We start from the raw sequence: 18574 nt of genomic DNA, 5'->3' as shown, positions 1-18574 counted from the left end.
AGGACTCTAGAGACTTGATATGAGGGAGATTTTATGCTACTGAATAATGCATCATGTGCTAGAAGCTGATAGTGTCATCAGAAAAATCATCTGCAAAACAACCAGCAAGTACTGTCAAACAAATGTACTGCAGGAGAAAGTGCTAAATGTAGTGAAGTCTACAGCAGCATACAACAGAAATACCCAAGTAAAGTGGAAGTATCTTAAAACAGTAAGTACAGTACTTGTGTAGTTGTTCTCCTCTACAGTCAACACATTATTTTCAGCAGGCAAAGTGGGACAACATTACAACATGTGCAGGTTTACAAGCTACAGGAGCACCGGGAATATTCCACTACAGCCAGGACACTCAAAGCAGCAACAACATCTCCGTTATTCAATCAATATTTATTGTCGAAAATGAAATAACTCGATATGTGTATTAGTTACAATCCCTGCAGGGAAATGACTGACGTTCTGCAACAACAGTTAAGTCATTCACTTTGCACAGAGAGGATGCCAATTAAAAACAAAACAAAAAACAAAAACATCAGGAAGCAGTTTATTTTTATTAATCACATACAGACCAACTGCTTCCTGAATGCATAACAGTAGCCACTTCTTGCAGGCTGCTATAAGCAAGGGCTCTGAAGTTGAGCACGATTAAAAAAAAACCCTTTTCTCCCCCGTTCCTCAGAGTTTAAAGGTGATTCTGTTTGACTGGTAACATAATTTCTGTTTTCAAGTGACTGCAGTCAATGATGGTGGAAGAGAGCAGGTGATGAAAAGGGATTACAGCCCTACCATGTACTGTTAATACCAAGACACAGAGACATCCCACACTGGATCTGCAGCAACAGCAAGTGAGTGTTTTTAATGCTGATAGCCTAATAATGTAAACACTCAGTTAACAGATATGTTATGTGCATAGGCTTCATGATTATAGACATTACTGATGGTACAGGAACATATTGGTTCTTGTCCCTCAGAGCTATTCCAATAGTTTGCTACAGTCCTTGACTCCTCTGGTGGTGAATGCAGCCTCAGGAGCCAAAAGTCAAGTCGAGTCAAGGAACAAGTCCATCCGAGACATCACCCTCAGAATAACTGTAAGGCAATCTGTTAGTGCTGTCTGTCGCTGTGCTGCATCGACTCTCTGAGCAGATGAACTTCTTGAAGAAACAGTAGTTAACATGTTGCACAGAAACGTCTTCAACAAGCTGCTTACAAAAAAGAAAAAAAAAATTACAATCATTAGCTGGATAAAAAAAGCAGCCAAACCACGTGGTTGCCTTCAAAGGTGTTCACACTTTCTCTTGTTCATGTGTTCAAAGCTACATCTTTTAAAAACAACAAAACATCAAATAAAAGACTGAGGATTCCATTCAGATGAAATGCAGGATCGAAATGAGCGTTCATTAGTGCGTAAAGCAACAAGAATGGCCGAGTGTAACGTCACAGTCCCTGGATAAAGGTTCATTAAGTTCCCTTTTGACACATTAACAACCCTGCTGATGACAGTAGTGTACAGGAGGAATCTTTTAGGAAGACAAAGAAGAACATTGCATATCATTTGAAAACACTGCAGAGAGGAGTAAACATAAAAACACTCACGTATAGCTAAAGCTTCTGTTGGCCACAATGTCACTGCTCTTTTGTCATTTCTGGAGGGGTGTTAACTCATGTTAATGCCGGTGCTGTGATAACATGACCTCAGCACATGCCCATCACACATCATACGCTGACATTTTTGTGAATTCCTTTGTTTTACAGCTCTTATATGCACATTACATATAGCCGCTGTTTGCTTTAATTGGAATAACATTAAAACCTAAATGAACTAATATAAATACCATATTTCATAGTATTAGTGTCAAAAAGTAGTCGTGTTACTATCTCCCTCTTGCACCGTCGTGCACTGAAAAGATCACCTCCCTTTGTGAATGTTTTTAAAATGAATCTCTATCACAAGAGTAGCCCCTGTCATTGCACTTTAAAACAAAGGTACTAAAACTGTGCAAATCATACAAATACCACTCTTCTCTTCATCTTTGGTCCTGTTGGTCCACCGGAGGAAGCTTCACGGTTTACAGCAGGGAGAGTTGACTCTGTACCCTCAGTGTCAGTGAGGTTAAGAGCGATGGCCCACGCCAGTCCTTTCTGTCCGTCACAAGGCCACAAAAGCACTTAAAAGTTTTCCAAATGTTGCATAAAAATCAAAGAAACATGCAAAGTAATATCCTCTGAAATGCCATTAATCCGAGACAGACCTTCATCCACACATGCACACACTCGTTTTGGTGGAATCTGTGCTTCTCGTAGGAAGCAGGAAACGGCAGTAAAGAGGATATTCTTCCATCTACACAGCTTTCCCATTCACAATGATGCAGAAGCCCGAGTTTGCAGGTCGGGCACTTGGGGGTGGGGTGGGGTGGGGATTGGGTCTAGGAAGCTTGCCAGTGCAAATTTGAGGTGGAGGCGGTGATGGTAGTTGTTGTAGGAGGGACTGAGCTTACGGGGGGGGGGGGGGGGGGGGGTCACGCATGTGGCTGCCCCATGGAGGTAGAGCCATTGACTTTGCTCTTATTCTTACTCTTGCGGTTGAGCATGCGGCTAAGCGTGGCTGTTCGGCTGGCCCGCTCCACCGCGGCCGGAGACTCCAGGTAAACCAGGTCATTGTGTGACTGGCTCATCCCCGGGTCCTTGCGCTGGTGACGCCGCCGGAAGAAGAGCTTGGCACTCTTCTGAAGGAAGCTGCCTGTAATGGAGAAGACAAGAAATACTAAGTTTGATACCTTCAGGCAAGGACTATGTCAAGATAACAGGCATGAACAATATTCCTTTGAAGTATCTGAAGCAGCAGCAATTTGAAGACAGCAATGGAACAGATTAGTCTATGTCCTCCTCCTCTGACTACTGACTACCATTGACCTTTGAATTAGTGACAGACTATTAAAAACAAAACTGTGTTTCATCACCAGCTAACCCACACTGGACTGTACCAACAGAGAGCAGCCGCTTAGTCCAACATTACTGCAAGTGTCATTCCTTCCATTTAGCACACACAGTTGCTGGGGTTTCTAAAGTCCGTGGATTAGATTAGACTGAATTAGACATTAGAAACACAGTGAAAATGTATGAATGACAAATGGAGAAAGTCACACCAGGAACCTCCATACAGAATAAATACAGCAAAAGGCTGAACAATATACAATACAGCAGCTGTTACTGGTAGTGCAATATGAGATGTTTGAGCTCCATTATCTGTTGGTTAGCTTTACTGGCATTTTGGACCCTGTAGGTCCAGCAGGGGACCCTTTCCCACAGTGTACCAAAGGCGGTAAAATGCAGTGGATAATATTGCAACTGAATATTGAAAGTGTTCACAGTAATTTGTCGATATTGTGCAGCCCCACAACACTTGAACAAGTTCTAAAATACAGTCACGACACTGTGCGCTAATATCTAATTGATTTTACATGAACTGAACATGAATTTGACATTGCCGAGAAGCTATGTTATCTACTCTACTGATAGCTACACTACACATACTACAGCATCAAGGATACTACAAGTAACTCATGAAATAACTTACTCGTCTGGACATAATGTGTGCTTAGCACTGCTTTCCTCTAACATGGCAGTGATGATAGTTCAAAAGGAAAGGTTGAAACAGTGGGAAGGAAAGAGAGAGAAGAACAGAGAAACAGAGCACATCACTGAGGAACAACAGATGGCCATGAAAACAGCCAAATGGAGAACAATATGTTTTTGGAGAATTTACAGTATGATTTATGGAATAATATGCCTATGAAGACCAGCTCTGTCACTTGTGGCTTCAGGCAGTCACCGCGTCCCCTCTGTGACCTCTCACCTCTGCTCTTCTTGCAGCTCGCCTCAGACACACACATGGATAGCGAGGTATGGTCTAGTTCCTCTCCGGTTTGGCTCTCCCAGTCCTCAGGAGGCCGGCCTATTCCACTGGGGCCTTCCTGGGGCTCAGACTCCTCTGGTGGACTACTGGTCCCCGACGCGATCGCTGTGGTCACATCCTGAGTAGAGCTGCCCTCTGACATCGAGGCGTCCATCGCTGCAGCGTAGCCCGCCATCAGAGCAAGCTCATCATCCTGAGACATGGGTGTCTGGGAAAGTATGCACATTAACATTTTTTAAATGGATTTCTGGCAAAGCTATATTTCCTTTGATTTAAGGAGGCCAGTTTGATGATGGCTAGCTGGTTAGCATGCTAACTTCAGTAGATATGTCTGCAACACAATACACAGACTTCTTTGACATAACGTCAAAACTGTCCATATCTTCCGCATTGCACCTTTATTAAGATCTATTTCTTTCCTTTGTCGTGATCAATAGGTTATTAAACACAACAGCTGAACAAGGTGTTGTGGAAACTGATTTCCAGAGCAGCAAGCAAGCGATGGGTCACTCCTCCACTGTATTCTAATAAGTGAGACTGTTCTGCTCGAGTGAAACAGTGAAAGTGAAACAGTATAATGCACCACTGAAGGGTTTCTCTGGTACTGAAGCTCAGGCTTACTTTGGCGATGCCAGAGATGATGATGGTACTCTTCTTCACTGGAGACTTGAGCTTCTGCTTGGCAGACTGGTGGAGTTGTCTGATGGCGGCCTCAGCCACCGGGTCCGTGCCATTGAGCATCAGCAGCTCGGTATCAGAAGAGGACAGGGCCTTGCTGACTGTGGCCCCCAGCATAGACGCCTGCTCTGAAACCCGACGCTCTGACAGCTTGGGCTTGCAGGCCACTGCTTTCTGTGCAGGATCTGAGGGAGCACAAAGTTATCTTAATCGACTGCTTCATGGGTTTAATGGAAGTTCAAAACAGAAATGATTAAGATTTGACAATGTGTATAGTTTGAAGAGATTTTCAGCATTTTCAGCTGTGTCCTATTCAAGTGTCCCAGTAACGCCTGAATCAGACTACATGATTTTCTCATCTTTGGCGATGGAGTGTCAGATCTAATGATCACAGTTCCATGAACTGTTGCCGTGTCTTGGTCAGGTGACTGGGAAGACTACACGTATGACCCCGATCGATCACGGCACGTGTTCAGATGTCATCGGGGAGCCGGGTGAAGCAACTGTCAATCAAACTGGCAGAAGCGTTTTGTGTGATGCTGTGGTCTTGTCTAGCCAAAAAAAAGAAAAGCTGTGGATGTGCTTTAACATTCAAAGCAAGTGCAAGAGGCAGAGTGAACTTGAGCCCACTTGGTCATTATTTATACATCTACTGGTCAGCATCCAGATAACAGAACAGGTACAAGGAGTTTCACATATAGTCCTTTTACTTCCACAGTTATTTATTTGGCTTGGCTCTGTTGACTTCATCAAACAGGCTGCTTTAACGTTTGATCTGGAGTTAGTGATGATAAGCATATTCCTGCAGTTAGGACTGAGGATCATGTTATGACAACACAGTCAGCTCCTCGTCGTGCTGATGAAGTGCTTCTGCTATTTCTCGCTAATATTTGTCTTTTTTGATTTGGCCATGGTCTTCCTCCCTCAAGCAAATGTCAAACAGGCAGGGGTACTGTTGCCACAGCTCAACAAACATTTCCTCTCTTCTCCTGTCATGTCAGATCGTTTAATATGTCACAGTACACAGGTATAGATGCCCGATGTCATTCACGATTGGCCATGACGCTGGTAATTCGTAAACATGTAGACAAAACTGTCTACACGTTTTAAGGGGACACAAGATTTTCAATGCTCAATGGCACCAAAAGATCACTGTAGACAGCGGGGGAATAGAGTCACTGGTATTGGCTTGTTTGCTTCTTTCCAATACCAGTGACTCCACCATAGATCTGCTGGGTGCTCAGAACTCTGGGTTTCAAAACTGGAGTTCCAGCTTGTACTCTTGTTTTGGAACAGTCACTCCACATCAGCAGAAATTTGAAAACACTGATGATCTCTTTGCACCAGCTGCTTCTATGTTCAACTGCTAAAGCAGTTCTTCCATCAGCAGCAGCAGAATAAGCAGTAGAAAGCTGTACCTGTGTTGAGTCCATGAGGGAGTGGTCGACCCGGCTTGCTCTTTACCGCGGTGATGGTGGTGACTACCGTGCCACAGGGCATGACTGTGCGGTCCATCTCCACCTTCTTACTGGAGGCTGGGGTGGGAGGGTGCCAGGACCTCACCTCACTGGGCTCCAGGTAGGTAAACTGAAAGATACAATTACCAACGGCTAATGTTCCAACTACGTGAAAACCTCAGACACGTGAAAATATATTAGCATGTGACAGTATCCTTGTGTTAACTGGGGTGACTGTCTTACGTCAGTAGTAAGTGATCCAGTCACTCTGTCTTTGGTCATGAGTGCAAAGGTTTGGTGTCCTCTGGGCTGCTTCTTTACGAGATCAAAAGGCACTGACACCTGACCAAGCAAGGAATCTGAAAAAAACAGAAAAGCACACCGAATTTAGTCTGGCAGTACCACAACATGTGACAGTCACAGCTGGTGAGAAAGATAACTATTATTAGTAAAACCCAAATATGAAAAGGCGGTCAGTAATTTCCTTACTCTCTTGAGGCTGTCCATCATTCGTCAGCTGAATGCTGAGCTCTTTTGAAAGTCCATTTAATTCACTGATGGAAAGGACAGAAAACACATTACAGACGTGGATGTATGGCATAAAAAAACTGAAACAAACATCATCTTTACAAAAAACAGTGACAGTTTGCAGTGCTCTGTGGTAAAACTTACAAGATAAACGGCTGGTCCCAGGCAGGATTGGTTATGTTCTTGAGAACAGAGGTGTTAAACCTCTGCGGAGGATCATCTAACTGCAGTACACACAGAGGATTTATGCTGCCTGCAAACACAGCAGAGTACAGTCAGCATCACAGAAAGAAACACACACTGTGTGATCCAAGATCTGACTGCAAATTCATTAAAAAATCTTTTGATGTCTGATCAAACAAAATATGCTGCTGCAAGATTAAATTTTGCTTCGGTCACTTCCAATTCACTTTAATGGGCAAAAGAGAGGGCAGCATCCGTTGTATATGTGATCAATCATGCATAAGATAGAGGAGACTCATCAAGTACTGGGTGAGAGGTCTACTGTGAAAGCACTGTGTCTTAATGAATACAACATCAGCAAGATCTTAAATACAGAGCACCCACAGAAGAAGCTCCTGAACTGGCTTCTAGCCCAGACGAGGTCTCTAAACTGAAGCTAAGCTAAACATGCTGTAACTGTTCATCAGTTAAAGGAAGGAAAATAGATCGTGAAGCGATGAATGCTGTGTCATGTCTCTGCTGTGCAATATGAAGTGACGGGCAGAATACTTAAGAGGATGTCTGGAGCCCTGAAAACCGCTGACTGACAATTAGAGAATGACTCAGGACAGGAACTGCCAAAACAAAGTTGTTGTGGATGATGTTAAGGTCTAAGACTTCATCGTTGGACAATAATTCTAACAGCCTCTTCAACGCCAAACATCTTGTCATCTAGTTTCATGGCTGACAACACCCTGATGCTTTGTTTTCACTCGGCTCATAACGTAATCTCTCTCTTTTGTGCAGGTCAATGCCACAACACTGGGTGTAGTGACACTGATGTGGGTGTAATATTCAAACACTGCCAACATTTTTCAGCTTTAAGCAACAGGTTACTTCCTTTGACAGCCAACTGGCAATCAAACCTCCTCCTTAGTATCTAGACAGGACGCACCAACTCCAGTATGTTGGCAGTATAAAGAAAGGTAATGCAGAAACAGCCCCTGAAATAGTAATACTTACCTTATGAGAAACTCACAGTTGAATGAATGAGAAACAAGAGCTACTATATGACACCTTAAACCACTTTGAAGTGACCTTTTCAAGCCCTCATATTACAGGAACATCATGTGTTTCAATTGATAAAATAAGTGAAGCTGGAAAAACTCCCCAACTGCATAACACACCACCAGAACCACCAGGCTATTAAGCTGATTCACCGAATGCAGCCTCTTTTGTTTGCTTCTGTAAAAACCTCTTTACATCCTGGACTGACAATGCAATCTGTAAAAACCAATATCAAACCACACTTTGATATTTTGGGAAATTAGCTTTTAGCTTTCTTGCTGAGTTAGATGAGAAGATCAATACTCTGATTCTCATTTATATACTTCATCACAACTTGAATTTCTTAGGAGACAAGCGTCCCACCTGCAGCATCTTCCTCCTGATTCAGTGTCACCCTGATGTTCTTCACCAGCAGCTTCCAGTCGTGGGCGCGGGGAGGTTTTGGGGGTGAAACCACATTGTTGCGGGCTTCCTATTGGAGACACCACAGTTTGTGAATAACTTAAAAACACTGATATACTGCTCGTAATATCAACAGCAACAATGTCAGGAAAGTATCCCATTCCCTGCTGCTTTCATATAGAACCAGCACGGTGCTGTGTAAACACATCATACAGATGATCAAAAGGCTTTGAGAACTAACCTGAAATCAAACAACCCGCTGCTGATCCACACACACACACATATGTAGTCAGTCAGTGAGTGTATCACTGACAGATCTGCCAAGCCTGATAATTAGATGACCTGCTGGCTGGCTGAGATTATCTAGTACTGATGGGCTCACAGATTCAGTGTTAACTAATGGCTCTTAAGACTGATCTGCTTGATCATTTTAAACCTTTAAATCATGTGTCAGTAGGATAAATGGTAAATGGCCTGTATTTGCATATACAACCACTGGAAGCGCTTTTTACAACCCAAGTCTGCATTCACTCATTTGCACACAGCATCGGCAGCAATTTGGGGTTCAGCATCTTGCCCAAAGGATACTTCAGCACGTGGATCGAACCGCCGACCTTCTGATAAGCAAATGACCGCTCGCCACAGCCAGCCCGAGGATAAGCTCAGCTGATGCTGTACCAATCGGCTGATAAGTAAATGGACAACAAATGAATCAAACATTTCCTTGCTACCACCTCTAAAAGGGGAAATTTTCTGCATTTCACATGAGGGAAAGTACTACTATAGACACTTGAGTTTACTTAACTGTGAACATGTGAGATCAAATCAGAAGCACACGACATGACATCATGTGATGGCTGGGCAAAGAGCGCCTCAGTAAAAACCTCTTTGTAAATACATATCAGCATAATAAACTCTTTCTTCATTAGCGCAGGCTGTAATTTGGCATGCTGTGAAAATGATTACATGCTCTAGTCATGAATCTGTTAGATATTTGGGGAGACACAGCAGCTAAGCAACTTTAGAATAAGTGCGTTAATCCTCGAGAAGAGTCTATAGTGCCATCAAAATGGATCAAAGCCATGCCAGTCATTATCAATTACCTTGTGAATCTTAGGTATAAAAACATGGATTAAACTTGCAACAACTGATATTTTGGCCACTTGGGGGCAGTGGAAACAAGGAGCGATAGGGCGAAGTTGCTGGCAAAAGGCTGCTCATTTACACATCCAGTTAAGGAGCAACATTACTATTCATTTGGAGTCATGTTTTTGGCCATGTGGTGAATGCAAGTCCAGCGTTGAATCTCTTTTAGCTTTATTTTTGGTCTGTACCAATGTCTTTGGGACATATCTTGCTCTAGCTGCTAACTGTATCAGTCTGATGGTTGGTGTTGAGAAGGTAGTGTACAGTCGAGCTTTTTAGCTGAAAACAGCTGCCTACAACAATGCTCTGAGGGCGCGGAGAGTGAACCAAAGCAGTGAAGTTGCAGCTAAACAATGAGCTGACACTCACTGTAACATAAAGCTGACAGGAGCTGCAGATTCAGGTGATAATTCTTTGTAGGTGGATCACTACGAGCCACCCCTTACACACAGTCACATTGTCATCTGAAGCATTGTTACTGGATTACAGCCACTCTAGAGTCTATTTGTAGCATACTGCAGACGGTGACCTGGCACGACAGACCTGCACACACTTGTCTGCTCGGCGTTCTTGTGTGACAGTTGTTACGATGTCATGAATTAGACAGGACTCCTCCACTCACCTTGACCTCTGATGCCTGAGCAGCCCTGCAGCTCAGTAACATGGAGGGACGCGTCGCACATAACAGCTGCCTCAGCTGCTCCGTTATGGCCCCTACACTGGAAGCGTTCGGATTGTCCTGAAAGAATGAGATTATGATGCACACATATTAAAACAATATTGATTGTATTAAACCAAAAACATAATCTCCTTTGTGGGGGTGCAGAAACACTATACCCCTCACTTTTAATGTTAATTGCTAAAGCTCTATAAAGACAGATTGTCATGAACCAACATTCAGTTCATTATAACACAAACTCAACAGTCAATTTATTTTTGTTCTGATACAGTGCAACACTTCTCCCTGTGTTAGTGTGCTAGACTTTCTTTAGGTGCATCGGACAGCAGGTACATCTCATTATCTGCGGCTTACAATTACCTGGGTGAAAGCGGGTGTGATCTGCAGCTCCCCTGTTTCCAGACGAGACACTCCCCAGCTCAACTTGACCTCATCGTCGGCTTCTTGCATCTGTAGATCAAGCTGAGCGACACAGAGGAGAGAAACTCATGATGCATGATGATCAAAAGCCAAACAGTGCACACCAGCTTGACTTGCAGTACAGGTAAATCTATATGAGTATTTGAATGTAGATTATATAAAACTGGCAATATCAAGACTGATTCTTGGGAAATCAACCAACACATCACACATAGTGTCAAGACGTTTAAGCTAAAGCTCTTTTCTCATATGACCTCTGGACATTGTTACCGTTTGACAAATGTAGCACACAACAGGAGTGGGAGGATTCGTCCATAATCATGTTTTTACGCTGAAATCAATACTGCATCTCTCACTGAATTTTCCGGACAATGACCTGCTCTATTCAGACATTATATGACATTATATGCCCGGTCCAACTGATTCGGACATATGTCTCCATAACAATGAACATAATGCATCCCATGGGTTAGATTATTGTCAATCTAAGGACACTTTGTCACATCTTGAATGCATTTTTCTGTCATTCTGTTCCAAATTGCAACCTGTTGGATGGGGATCTGTAAGGAATGACTTTTGAAAGTAGATGACTGTGTTGGAATTGCCATTCTTAGGCAGTCATGATTTTTTAAAAATATTTTTTGGTTTGTTTTATGAAACTGTGCTCTCTCTCTTAAATCATGGTCTGAATACCAAGTCAGAATAATAAAACTGAAAATGACTTTTCTCTGTTTTCAGTCTTAAAAATAAAACTGGTGTCATGGTCAAAACCATAACCTCTACAGCAAGGTTAAGTAGAGAAGGTCAGCAGAGGTGTACATCAACACCGAAGTCAGATGAGAGAGAAAGTGACAGAACAAGAGAGAAAAGAGAGAGGCAGAAAACAGACTGGGCCCTCCTGTCCCAGCATGCCTGGATTCCAGTGTAAGACTGAACAACCGCCTCTGTGGTGCCAAACAAAGGCCTTATCAGATAGCAATGAGGACACTTAGATGGATCCCAAAGAACAATATCACAGCCTGCAGTGATATGATCCAGATCAGTTCATGCAAACAGCGGAAGGCTATATGAGCATAATAATAAAACTCCAGATGAACTGAAGAGCAGAAACTGTTTCTCAAAACGTAGGCCATCAAAAATAGACATGACAATAGACAGACAATGGTTTCACGCTCCACATCAACTGACTAGCAATAACAGGAAGTGATACTACACATATGTCAATGCAGGGTTTGCATTTCAAAGACAAATAATGAATTGGGATGTCACATGTGTGTTATCACATGCAACAGGCCATGCAGTAGAGTAGTGTGTTAAAAGACAAAGTCCACTCAGCTGCAGACCACAGTGTGCTGGGTGCATTATTGTGTCCATATACTGTAAATGCCTGGGCTTCTGTTCCACATCTCCTAGCGCTCATAACATGACGAGCCAGGAGCGTTCTAGCATGGATCTCAGTCAAAAGCTAACAAATGTTCCACTGGATGGATGGAGATGTTTGAAAAGGCTTTCTGACTTTTCCAGGCTAAGCTGAAACAATTAGAGTGAAAAGGAGACAAAGAGGCTTCCTTTATGTTTCTGCAACAACAACTGATCCACAACCAAAACAAAACTGCCCCAACTCTAATCCTGACTTTAGCTTTCACTCAGGTCGTATTTATGGCACAATGAGCTCAGGAGGTGTGACAAGCACCTTATGGGTTTAAAAATAGCCTTAATACAATTGGGTTAGCCTGTACAGGCACCTATATCCATACATTGGTGAAGACTTAACACTGAACCCTAGAACAGGATGAAAGCTTCACACATCTTAATGCACACTACTCATTACATATTCCCCACATCCCCTGGCTCTACTTTATGTGAACACTGCACCCGAGTCTGACGATTTACAGTCTCCTCTAAGAGTGTTAAGGAAGACTGTGAGTGAGCCATAGGAATATTTCACTGAAAAATGAACCCAGTCAGATTTGGCCACGCTGAATAAAATACATCAGAGTAATTTCTACGTAAGAACAAGAAGTCGTTCGTCATTTGTGTCATTACTTCAGAGTTATATCAATCCCGTACAAGCCCCTGACAAATGAGAATGTAGACAAAGCGGGCAAGCCTTACTGGAAACGGGCCTGACAGTGATTTTAATGATGTCTTTAGGACAATTGCCCAACCATTTAATCTAAGACTCCTGCCAGCAGTGAACCAATGCTGGGCAGCACATCGTGTTCAATAAAATCTCCCATTAAACTAAACCACAATGACTTCCAAAGGATGTAAGTCTCTTTTCAGAAGGCTCAGTGTTAAAAGGATATTCACAAAAGAACAAATGAGTATTGTTATTGTCATGAAATGCACGACTTTAATAGATGCCCTAGGACCAACTATAGAGTACTTACCTGCAGCTCCAGTGGAGCTATACAGACTGTGTATTTACAAGGGTCTGCTGTAGCCATGGCTGTCGATGCTGCGCCGACAGAGAACTGAAGCTTCTCCCCAAGCACACTGCAGGAAGCAGCCTGTTGGGAAGACAGAGTGAGGTATGAGTGTAATATAAATCTTACAGAGAATGTTGGAACTAAAGCAGCAACAGCATTTGTATGCAATGCACATGTAGTTATACCATGTAACATGACAGCGACTCAAACAGGGAGGGAAACTAGAATTTGCACTAAACTGTAAGGTGCTGGAAAGATGAACTGATTACACATTTCTATTAGTGTGTGTGGAGTCTTAAACAAGAAACACATCTCACAAGACATGATATAAAACCAGTGAGATGTGTTTACAACGCAGACTTTTGCTAAAACTGATTCAACTTCTAAGACACAAACCATTTGTCTTGGGAGTCGTTCACACTGAACTGTGAAAAGGGAAGAACATCTGTACCAGCTTTCACAGGCATTATCAGCAAATCCAATCATCTGTGAGTAAATTAAATCACCTTCGCTGCAATGGAATGCATCTGTAACTCTCCTGTAATTAATTTCCACACAATGGTTAGTGCGCTTTTACTTGAAAACACATGCATTCACTCTGACAACAGAGGGGGGTGAGCGTCTCATCTGGTATTAGATCACTGTAAGGGGAAAACTTAACATAAACATGGGTGCCGGTGCATTCCTGTCTGTCTGCTCCTCCTCAGTGCTGAGCTTGACAACTATGTAAGCTTCTTAAAGCCTGCGTGCGTGTGCGCACGCACACACACACACACACACACACACACACACACACACACACACACACACACACACACAGAAACAAAATTACAAACACACACAGAAGATGTGAGTAGAAATAAGCCTCTGTTCATTAAACTCCCAGCATTCAACAACAGAGCACCTGGTATTTTGGTCCATATCGTGACAATCACAAAGAAAGAGCTGAGTATGCATTGGGAGCCCTGCAAATCCCGCAAAGCCGACCAGGCCAGCAATACAGCAAGCAATTTGTCCCTATCTGACCTCTGTAAAAAATAAAGCCCTCTGGTTGCAGTTTGTTTTTACACACAGTCTGCAGCTGGTTAGTTGGCACATAATCTGAATGACTGACAAATCATGCAAGTGTTTCATAGCCTTTTTTAAGGAGAAGTATCAATTCTTTGCGTCTGTGGATTTGGTAATGAGCACGTGGACCACCTGAAAAAATGCTAAGTGGATTAATTTCTAATATCTGTACCAAAGTTGGTGAGTTGATGAGTCAGAGCTTCTCTGCTGCAGCCTAAAATGGAGCACTGGTGATACAGTCGCTTCCTCTGCACTGGAGATTGATTTGAGGGACAGCCTTTGTCATTAAGTACATAAACAAGGAAATTAGAAATCTATAAGTGTCTGCTGCTGTATCCAGATGAATGCTGGAGCTGCCAGGGAAAACAAAACGGATTATATTTCAGTGGTTGGGAGGAGGAGGACACAACACTGGCTCTCAACAATAGTTCAGCCGACAAGATATTCATTGATCAATAGGAAGAAACAGCACCAAACTGCCATAAACATACAATATGAAGGCATACCTTGTTTCTGGCAGACTTCTGAAAGCTGGACACTTGGCTGACCATGAGCTCTGACGCCTCAAGATCATCCTCTTCAAACACCAACAGAACAGGACCCTGGAGAGGAAGCAGACAGGAATATTAAACCAGTGATAAACACCTATTACACAACTCACAGAGCAGGAAAATGAAGTCATTGCCAATAAATGAGCATATGTTCTGACTTGATAATTCAGATGAACAGGAAGATAACGCAGATGGTTCAGAGGTGGTGCAAGAAGGTGCAAATTCACACTGCTGAGTGAGCGTTAAAGGGAAGCCAGGGGAGAGTGAGACTGTTGGTGTAAAACGTCTAAAATGTGTCTGATGTCAAAGGATGGGGTGCTCATTTCACTCCGTCACATCCTATGACGAGCTACACTTTCTTTATTGAAGTCACCTGCCTACCATATAGTCTCTCTGTGGCTCAGTGGTCATGAGACTTACCCCTCGCTTCCTTGATTCGTCATTCAAAGCCCTGCACCAAGCTGCTCTCCACTGACTTTTCCAGCTTTTCAGTGACAGCGCCCATCCCAGCAGAGAGGCGGCTTCCTCCTTCGCCGCATTGTCCTCTGCTGCTCTTTGCTTGTTTCCTACCCCTCTTTGTTGGAAATACTGTACGAAATACAGTATTAGAGTAACCAGGGACGCGATGAAAAGTGTGACCATGCATAGCCACTGCGGATCCTCCAAGCCAAAATATGAACTGGAACTTTCAAAGTCGGTCATTCTTTGTAAATGTAAACGATGATCACAGCTTAACACACCTCCTCTGAGAAATTTCCTGGCAACCTCATAGTATGTATTTATTCAGGAAACTGCGAAATCAATGAAAGCAATCTCCCATAACTGATAACACCGCTGATCTCAAGCCCCAAAGCAAATCATGCTTATTCTTATCCATGTTGCAGCACTCCAAGGGCAGCTTTTAGAGACCACACAGAGGTCCAAAATTACGCAAGCCGGTTACAGAGACCTAGACCATTGTCAAAGAGCTAAGGGTCGTCTCTGGCTTCAAATAAACGTGCAGAAAAGCGCACTCTCCTCCTCTCAATGAAGATGTTTTGGGTTTTAGCTTAGTTAGCTAGCTAATCTTCGCCACGGTTCGCTTAACTAGCTATTCTTCATTAGCTACGCTTCCGCCAAAGTTTCCCAAATAGTAATTATTTCCAAAGTCAACGGTTTGGCTCCAACAGATATATCCAAATATCGAACAAGAGTTCCGTGAAAACATCCTGAAAAGGGAGAGTGCAGTCCTTGCCGCTGGACTTGGTTCGCAGCCCAGTCTGACTGTACAAAGTTGCCGTTTGGAAACGGATATGTGGCACAAACTGTAACTCCCAGAATGCACAGCGACGAAATGCGAGAGTTTGTTTTTGTCTAGTGGATGTGCGAAACTAAGTGTATCTCTCGACTGAGGCCATGGTGTGCTATTTATAACGTTTGTTTCAATCGGGAATGCGGCTTTACTCTATATTACATAAAGTAAGCCTCAATAACATCACATAGTTAGGAAAATTACTACAAAAAAAGTGTTATGATCTCTGCGACTTGCCGTAGACCGTTGGTGCCATCATTACCACTTCTTCCTGTCCTATTTGTAGCAAACACCTAGCCAGCCAGCTAACTTATAGTTACAATGTCGCCGTGCTCACTCCGCATAAATTACATATAGCGGTAGGGTAGCCTCTTTGGAAAGCAGTCATTTGTGTTTTAATATACAATAGTACGCTGAGTGGAACAGGCCCCGCCCATCTGTAAAGGTAAACAAAGTGGATTTTCGCCTCTGAACGTGAACGAGCTGGCATACGGCAGCGTTAGCCATCGTCACCCTCCTCGAGTCGTCGCTTGTAAATGGGAATAACTATCATTTCAGTATGAATTGCCGCTCAGAAGTTCTTGAAGTAACAGTGGAAGCGAGGCAGGTGGAGGAAGCTATGCTGTCGTTGCTGCACACCATTTTACTGCATCGCAGCACAGGGAAGTTTCACTACAAAAAGGAGGGCACGTACTCCATTGGTACCGTGGGCACGCTGGACATCGACTGCGACTTCATCGATTTCAGCTTTGTCAGGGTGTCATCGGAGGAGCTGGACAGAGTGATTAGGAAAGCTGTGTCTGAATTCAAGGTAATTGGTGGTTTCAACTTGTGCTTGTTGACCGTAATGGACAGGCAGGCCTTGACCATTGTATCATATGCTGTGTTTACAGGATGCTTTGAGCAACTCTGGCAGTGATGGCATGGGCCAGATCTCCCTGGAGTTTTACCAGAAGAAGAAGTCTCGGTGGCCTTTTTCTGACGAGTGTATTCCCTGGGAAGTGTGGAGCATCAAGGTCAACGTGGTCAACCTGGCCAATGAGCAGGAGAGACAGATCTGCAGGGAGAAAGTAGGCGAGAAGCTGGGCGAGAAGGTGATCAACGTTGTTGAAGTCATAAACCGCCACGAATACCTGCCAAAGATGCCCACCCAGTCTGAAGTGGACAACGTTTTTGACACCAGTCTCAAAGATGTCCAGCCATATCTTTACAAAATCACATTCCAGATCACAGACTCTCTGGGCACCTCTGTAAGCACGACGATGAGAAGGCTGATTAAAGACACCCTGGCACTGTGAGGATGCTGCATGATGGAGAGATCTGGATGATTTTATTCATAAATGTGTCTGTAGTCATGCCTGGCAACTCTTTTTATGCTCACAAACACAATTTGTCAGCTTTTCTCCAGCTACAATGAACAATTGGTTGCTTTTTTGATGTCTCTGCTGTGGTTCAGGTACCTCTTGTACCTTAAGATTCTATGTAATATTTGTTTTTCTCTTTCCAAATAGTCCTGACCTTCCACGATCAAGTAATGCAACTTTAACACAGTAGCAAGTAAAACGATTTATCAGTTAAATTCTCTCAAAGCTTGTGTTGCTGATGTCAGATCTGTAAATTATTGTAAATCTTTGACAATAAATATTGTTTATTGTAACTGAGGGTAATTATAGTCAGCAGTCATTGCTGTTTCAAACTGAAGATTGGTTCTGTAAAGCTATCCCAACATTTAAGATGAAAACAACTGCTAGTGAATACAGTCTCACAAGACTGCACCATATAATAACATGTCTTATTTATTTGTAATGCAAAAGCTGTGGCTGAGTTTGGGAACAGATTTCCTCATCTATGTGAAAATTTCCTCTCTGCTCACAACTTCACGGAGAGTGTGACCTTACACACGGGTAGGACAGGATTTCCACTTGGGCCATTTTTCCAAATTAAAGCAAACACCTCCTAAAATTCACTCCCAAGTTTCCAGTCAGAAATGGTCATGGTGGCCCACAGCTTGAAAAACATCCCCCTGGCTCTGGGTTGTCTGCCAACAGGATGACGTGTGTGTCCGTTTTCGCACACTTTAGTTCCTCAGGTGGACTCATGAAATAATCTTCCATTTGCCTCATCAGTCACATCTTAACTGGTTGTTTATTATGTAGTTTGCAAGGGTGTAAAGGAAATATGCAGTGCCTTCATCTGTAACACAACCCTGATTCCACACATAGCGTCACAACTTTTTTAGGATCAGGGTTGTAGTTTGAAAACCTAATGTCTAATTATAATAGTTGAGGGTTTGGAAATTTGGGCATATGGAGGAAAAATGTTCTTTTATCCTGAATTAAGACCCTGAGAGGTGTGTATCACTAAATCAAAGGCCTTATACATCTGTACCATGTAAATATGCAAACTCATAAACTCAGAGAACTGTTGAGGCAGTATGCCAAAGTCAAAACAGTTGTTTGGTTACAAAGAAAACGCAGTAAATTCAGAAAGTGAGCATGGTCTAAGTCATGGTGTATCAGGGTGAAGGCTGAATTCAGAGCTCCAGTGTGTCACTTTCAAATAAGACAAAGTTAAGCAGCACCAAACAAGTGCACTGATAGTTATGGAAGTTCCTGTAAATGCTGTTAAATATCTTTTGATTAAGATTTAAATCAGCTGCCAGGCAAAGTAGAGCTCACCACTTAAAACCAAAATAATTCAAATACCACAAATGGTTATATATACATTATACTCCATTGTTACTCTTTATTACAGAAATGAAGCACAAAAACTGTAGAAA

At 42.9% G+C, this 18574-nt stretch overlaps 2 protein-coding genes across 3 annotated transcripts; one reads left to right on the top strand and one right to left on the bottom strand.

The window, feature by feature from the left end:
• Positions 1–369: 369 nt before the first annotated feature.
• Positions 370–15774, bottom strand: LOC139345026 (C2 domain-containing protein 2). 2 transcript variants are annotated; one of them, XM_070983473.1, is made up of 14 exons: positions 14925–15774; positions 14460–14555; positions 12847–12966; positions 10394–10495; positions 9977–10093; positions 8170–8278; positions 6721–6829; positions 6538–6602; positions 6292–6407; positions 6010–6178; positions 4535–4776; positions 3854–4121; positions 3575–3611; positions 377–2737 (listed from the first exon to the last, which is right to left on the bottom strand). In XM_070983473.1, the coding sequence occupies exons 1-14, from the start codon at positions 15204–15206 to the stop codon at positions 2653–2655; spliced, it is 1917 nt and encodes a 638-aa protein (XP_070839574.1). In that variant the 5' UTR covers positions 15207–15774; the 3' UTR covers positions 377–2652. The 2 variants fall into 2 exon arrangements, with proteins under 2 accessions (XP_070839573.1, XP_070839574.1); XM_070983472.1 differs by lacking the exon at positions 3575–3611 and having other exon boundaries at positions 370–2737.
• Positions 15775–15871: 97 nt separating this feature from the next.
• Positions 15872–17114, top strand: atg101 (autophagy related 101). The gene is made up of 2 exons (XM_070982454.1): positions 15872–16606; positions 16689–17114. Exons 1-2 carry the CDS (start codon positions 16355–16357, stop codon positions 17091–17093), a joined length of 657 nt encoding a protein of 218 aa, XP_070838555.1. The 5' UTR covers positions 15872–16354; the 3' UTR covers positions 17094–17114.
• The last annotated feature ends 1460 nt before the right edge of the window (positions 17115–18574 follow it).

The sequence above is a fragment of the Chaetodon trifascialis genome, chromosome 16, assembly GCF_039877785.1.
Source record: "Chaetodon trifascialis isolate fChaTrf1 chromosome 16, fChaTrf1.hap1, whole genome shotgun sequence".
In the NCBI taxonomy this organism is placed as follows: domain Eukaryota; kingdom Metazoa; phylum Chordata; class Actinopteri; order Chaetodontiformes; family Chaetodontidae; genus Chaetodon; species Chaetodon trifascialis.
This window is presented reverse-complemented; position numbering and strand designations above follow the sequence as displayed.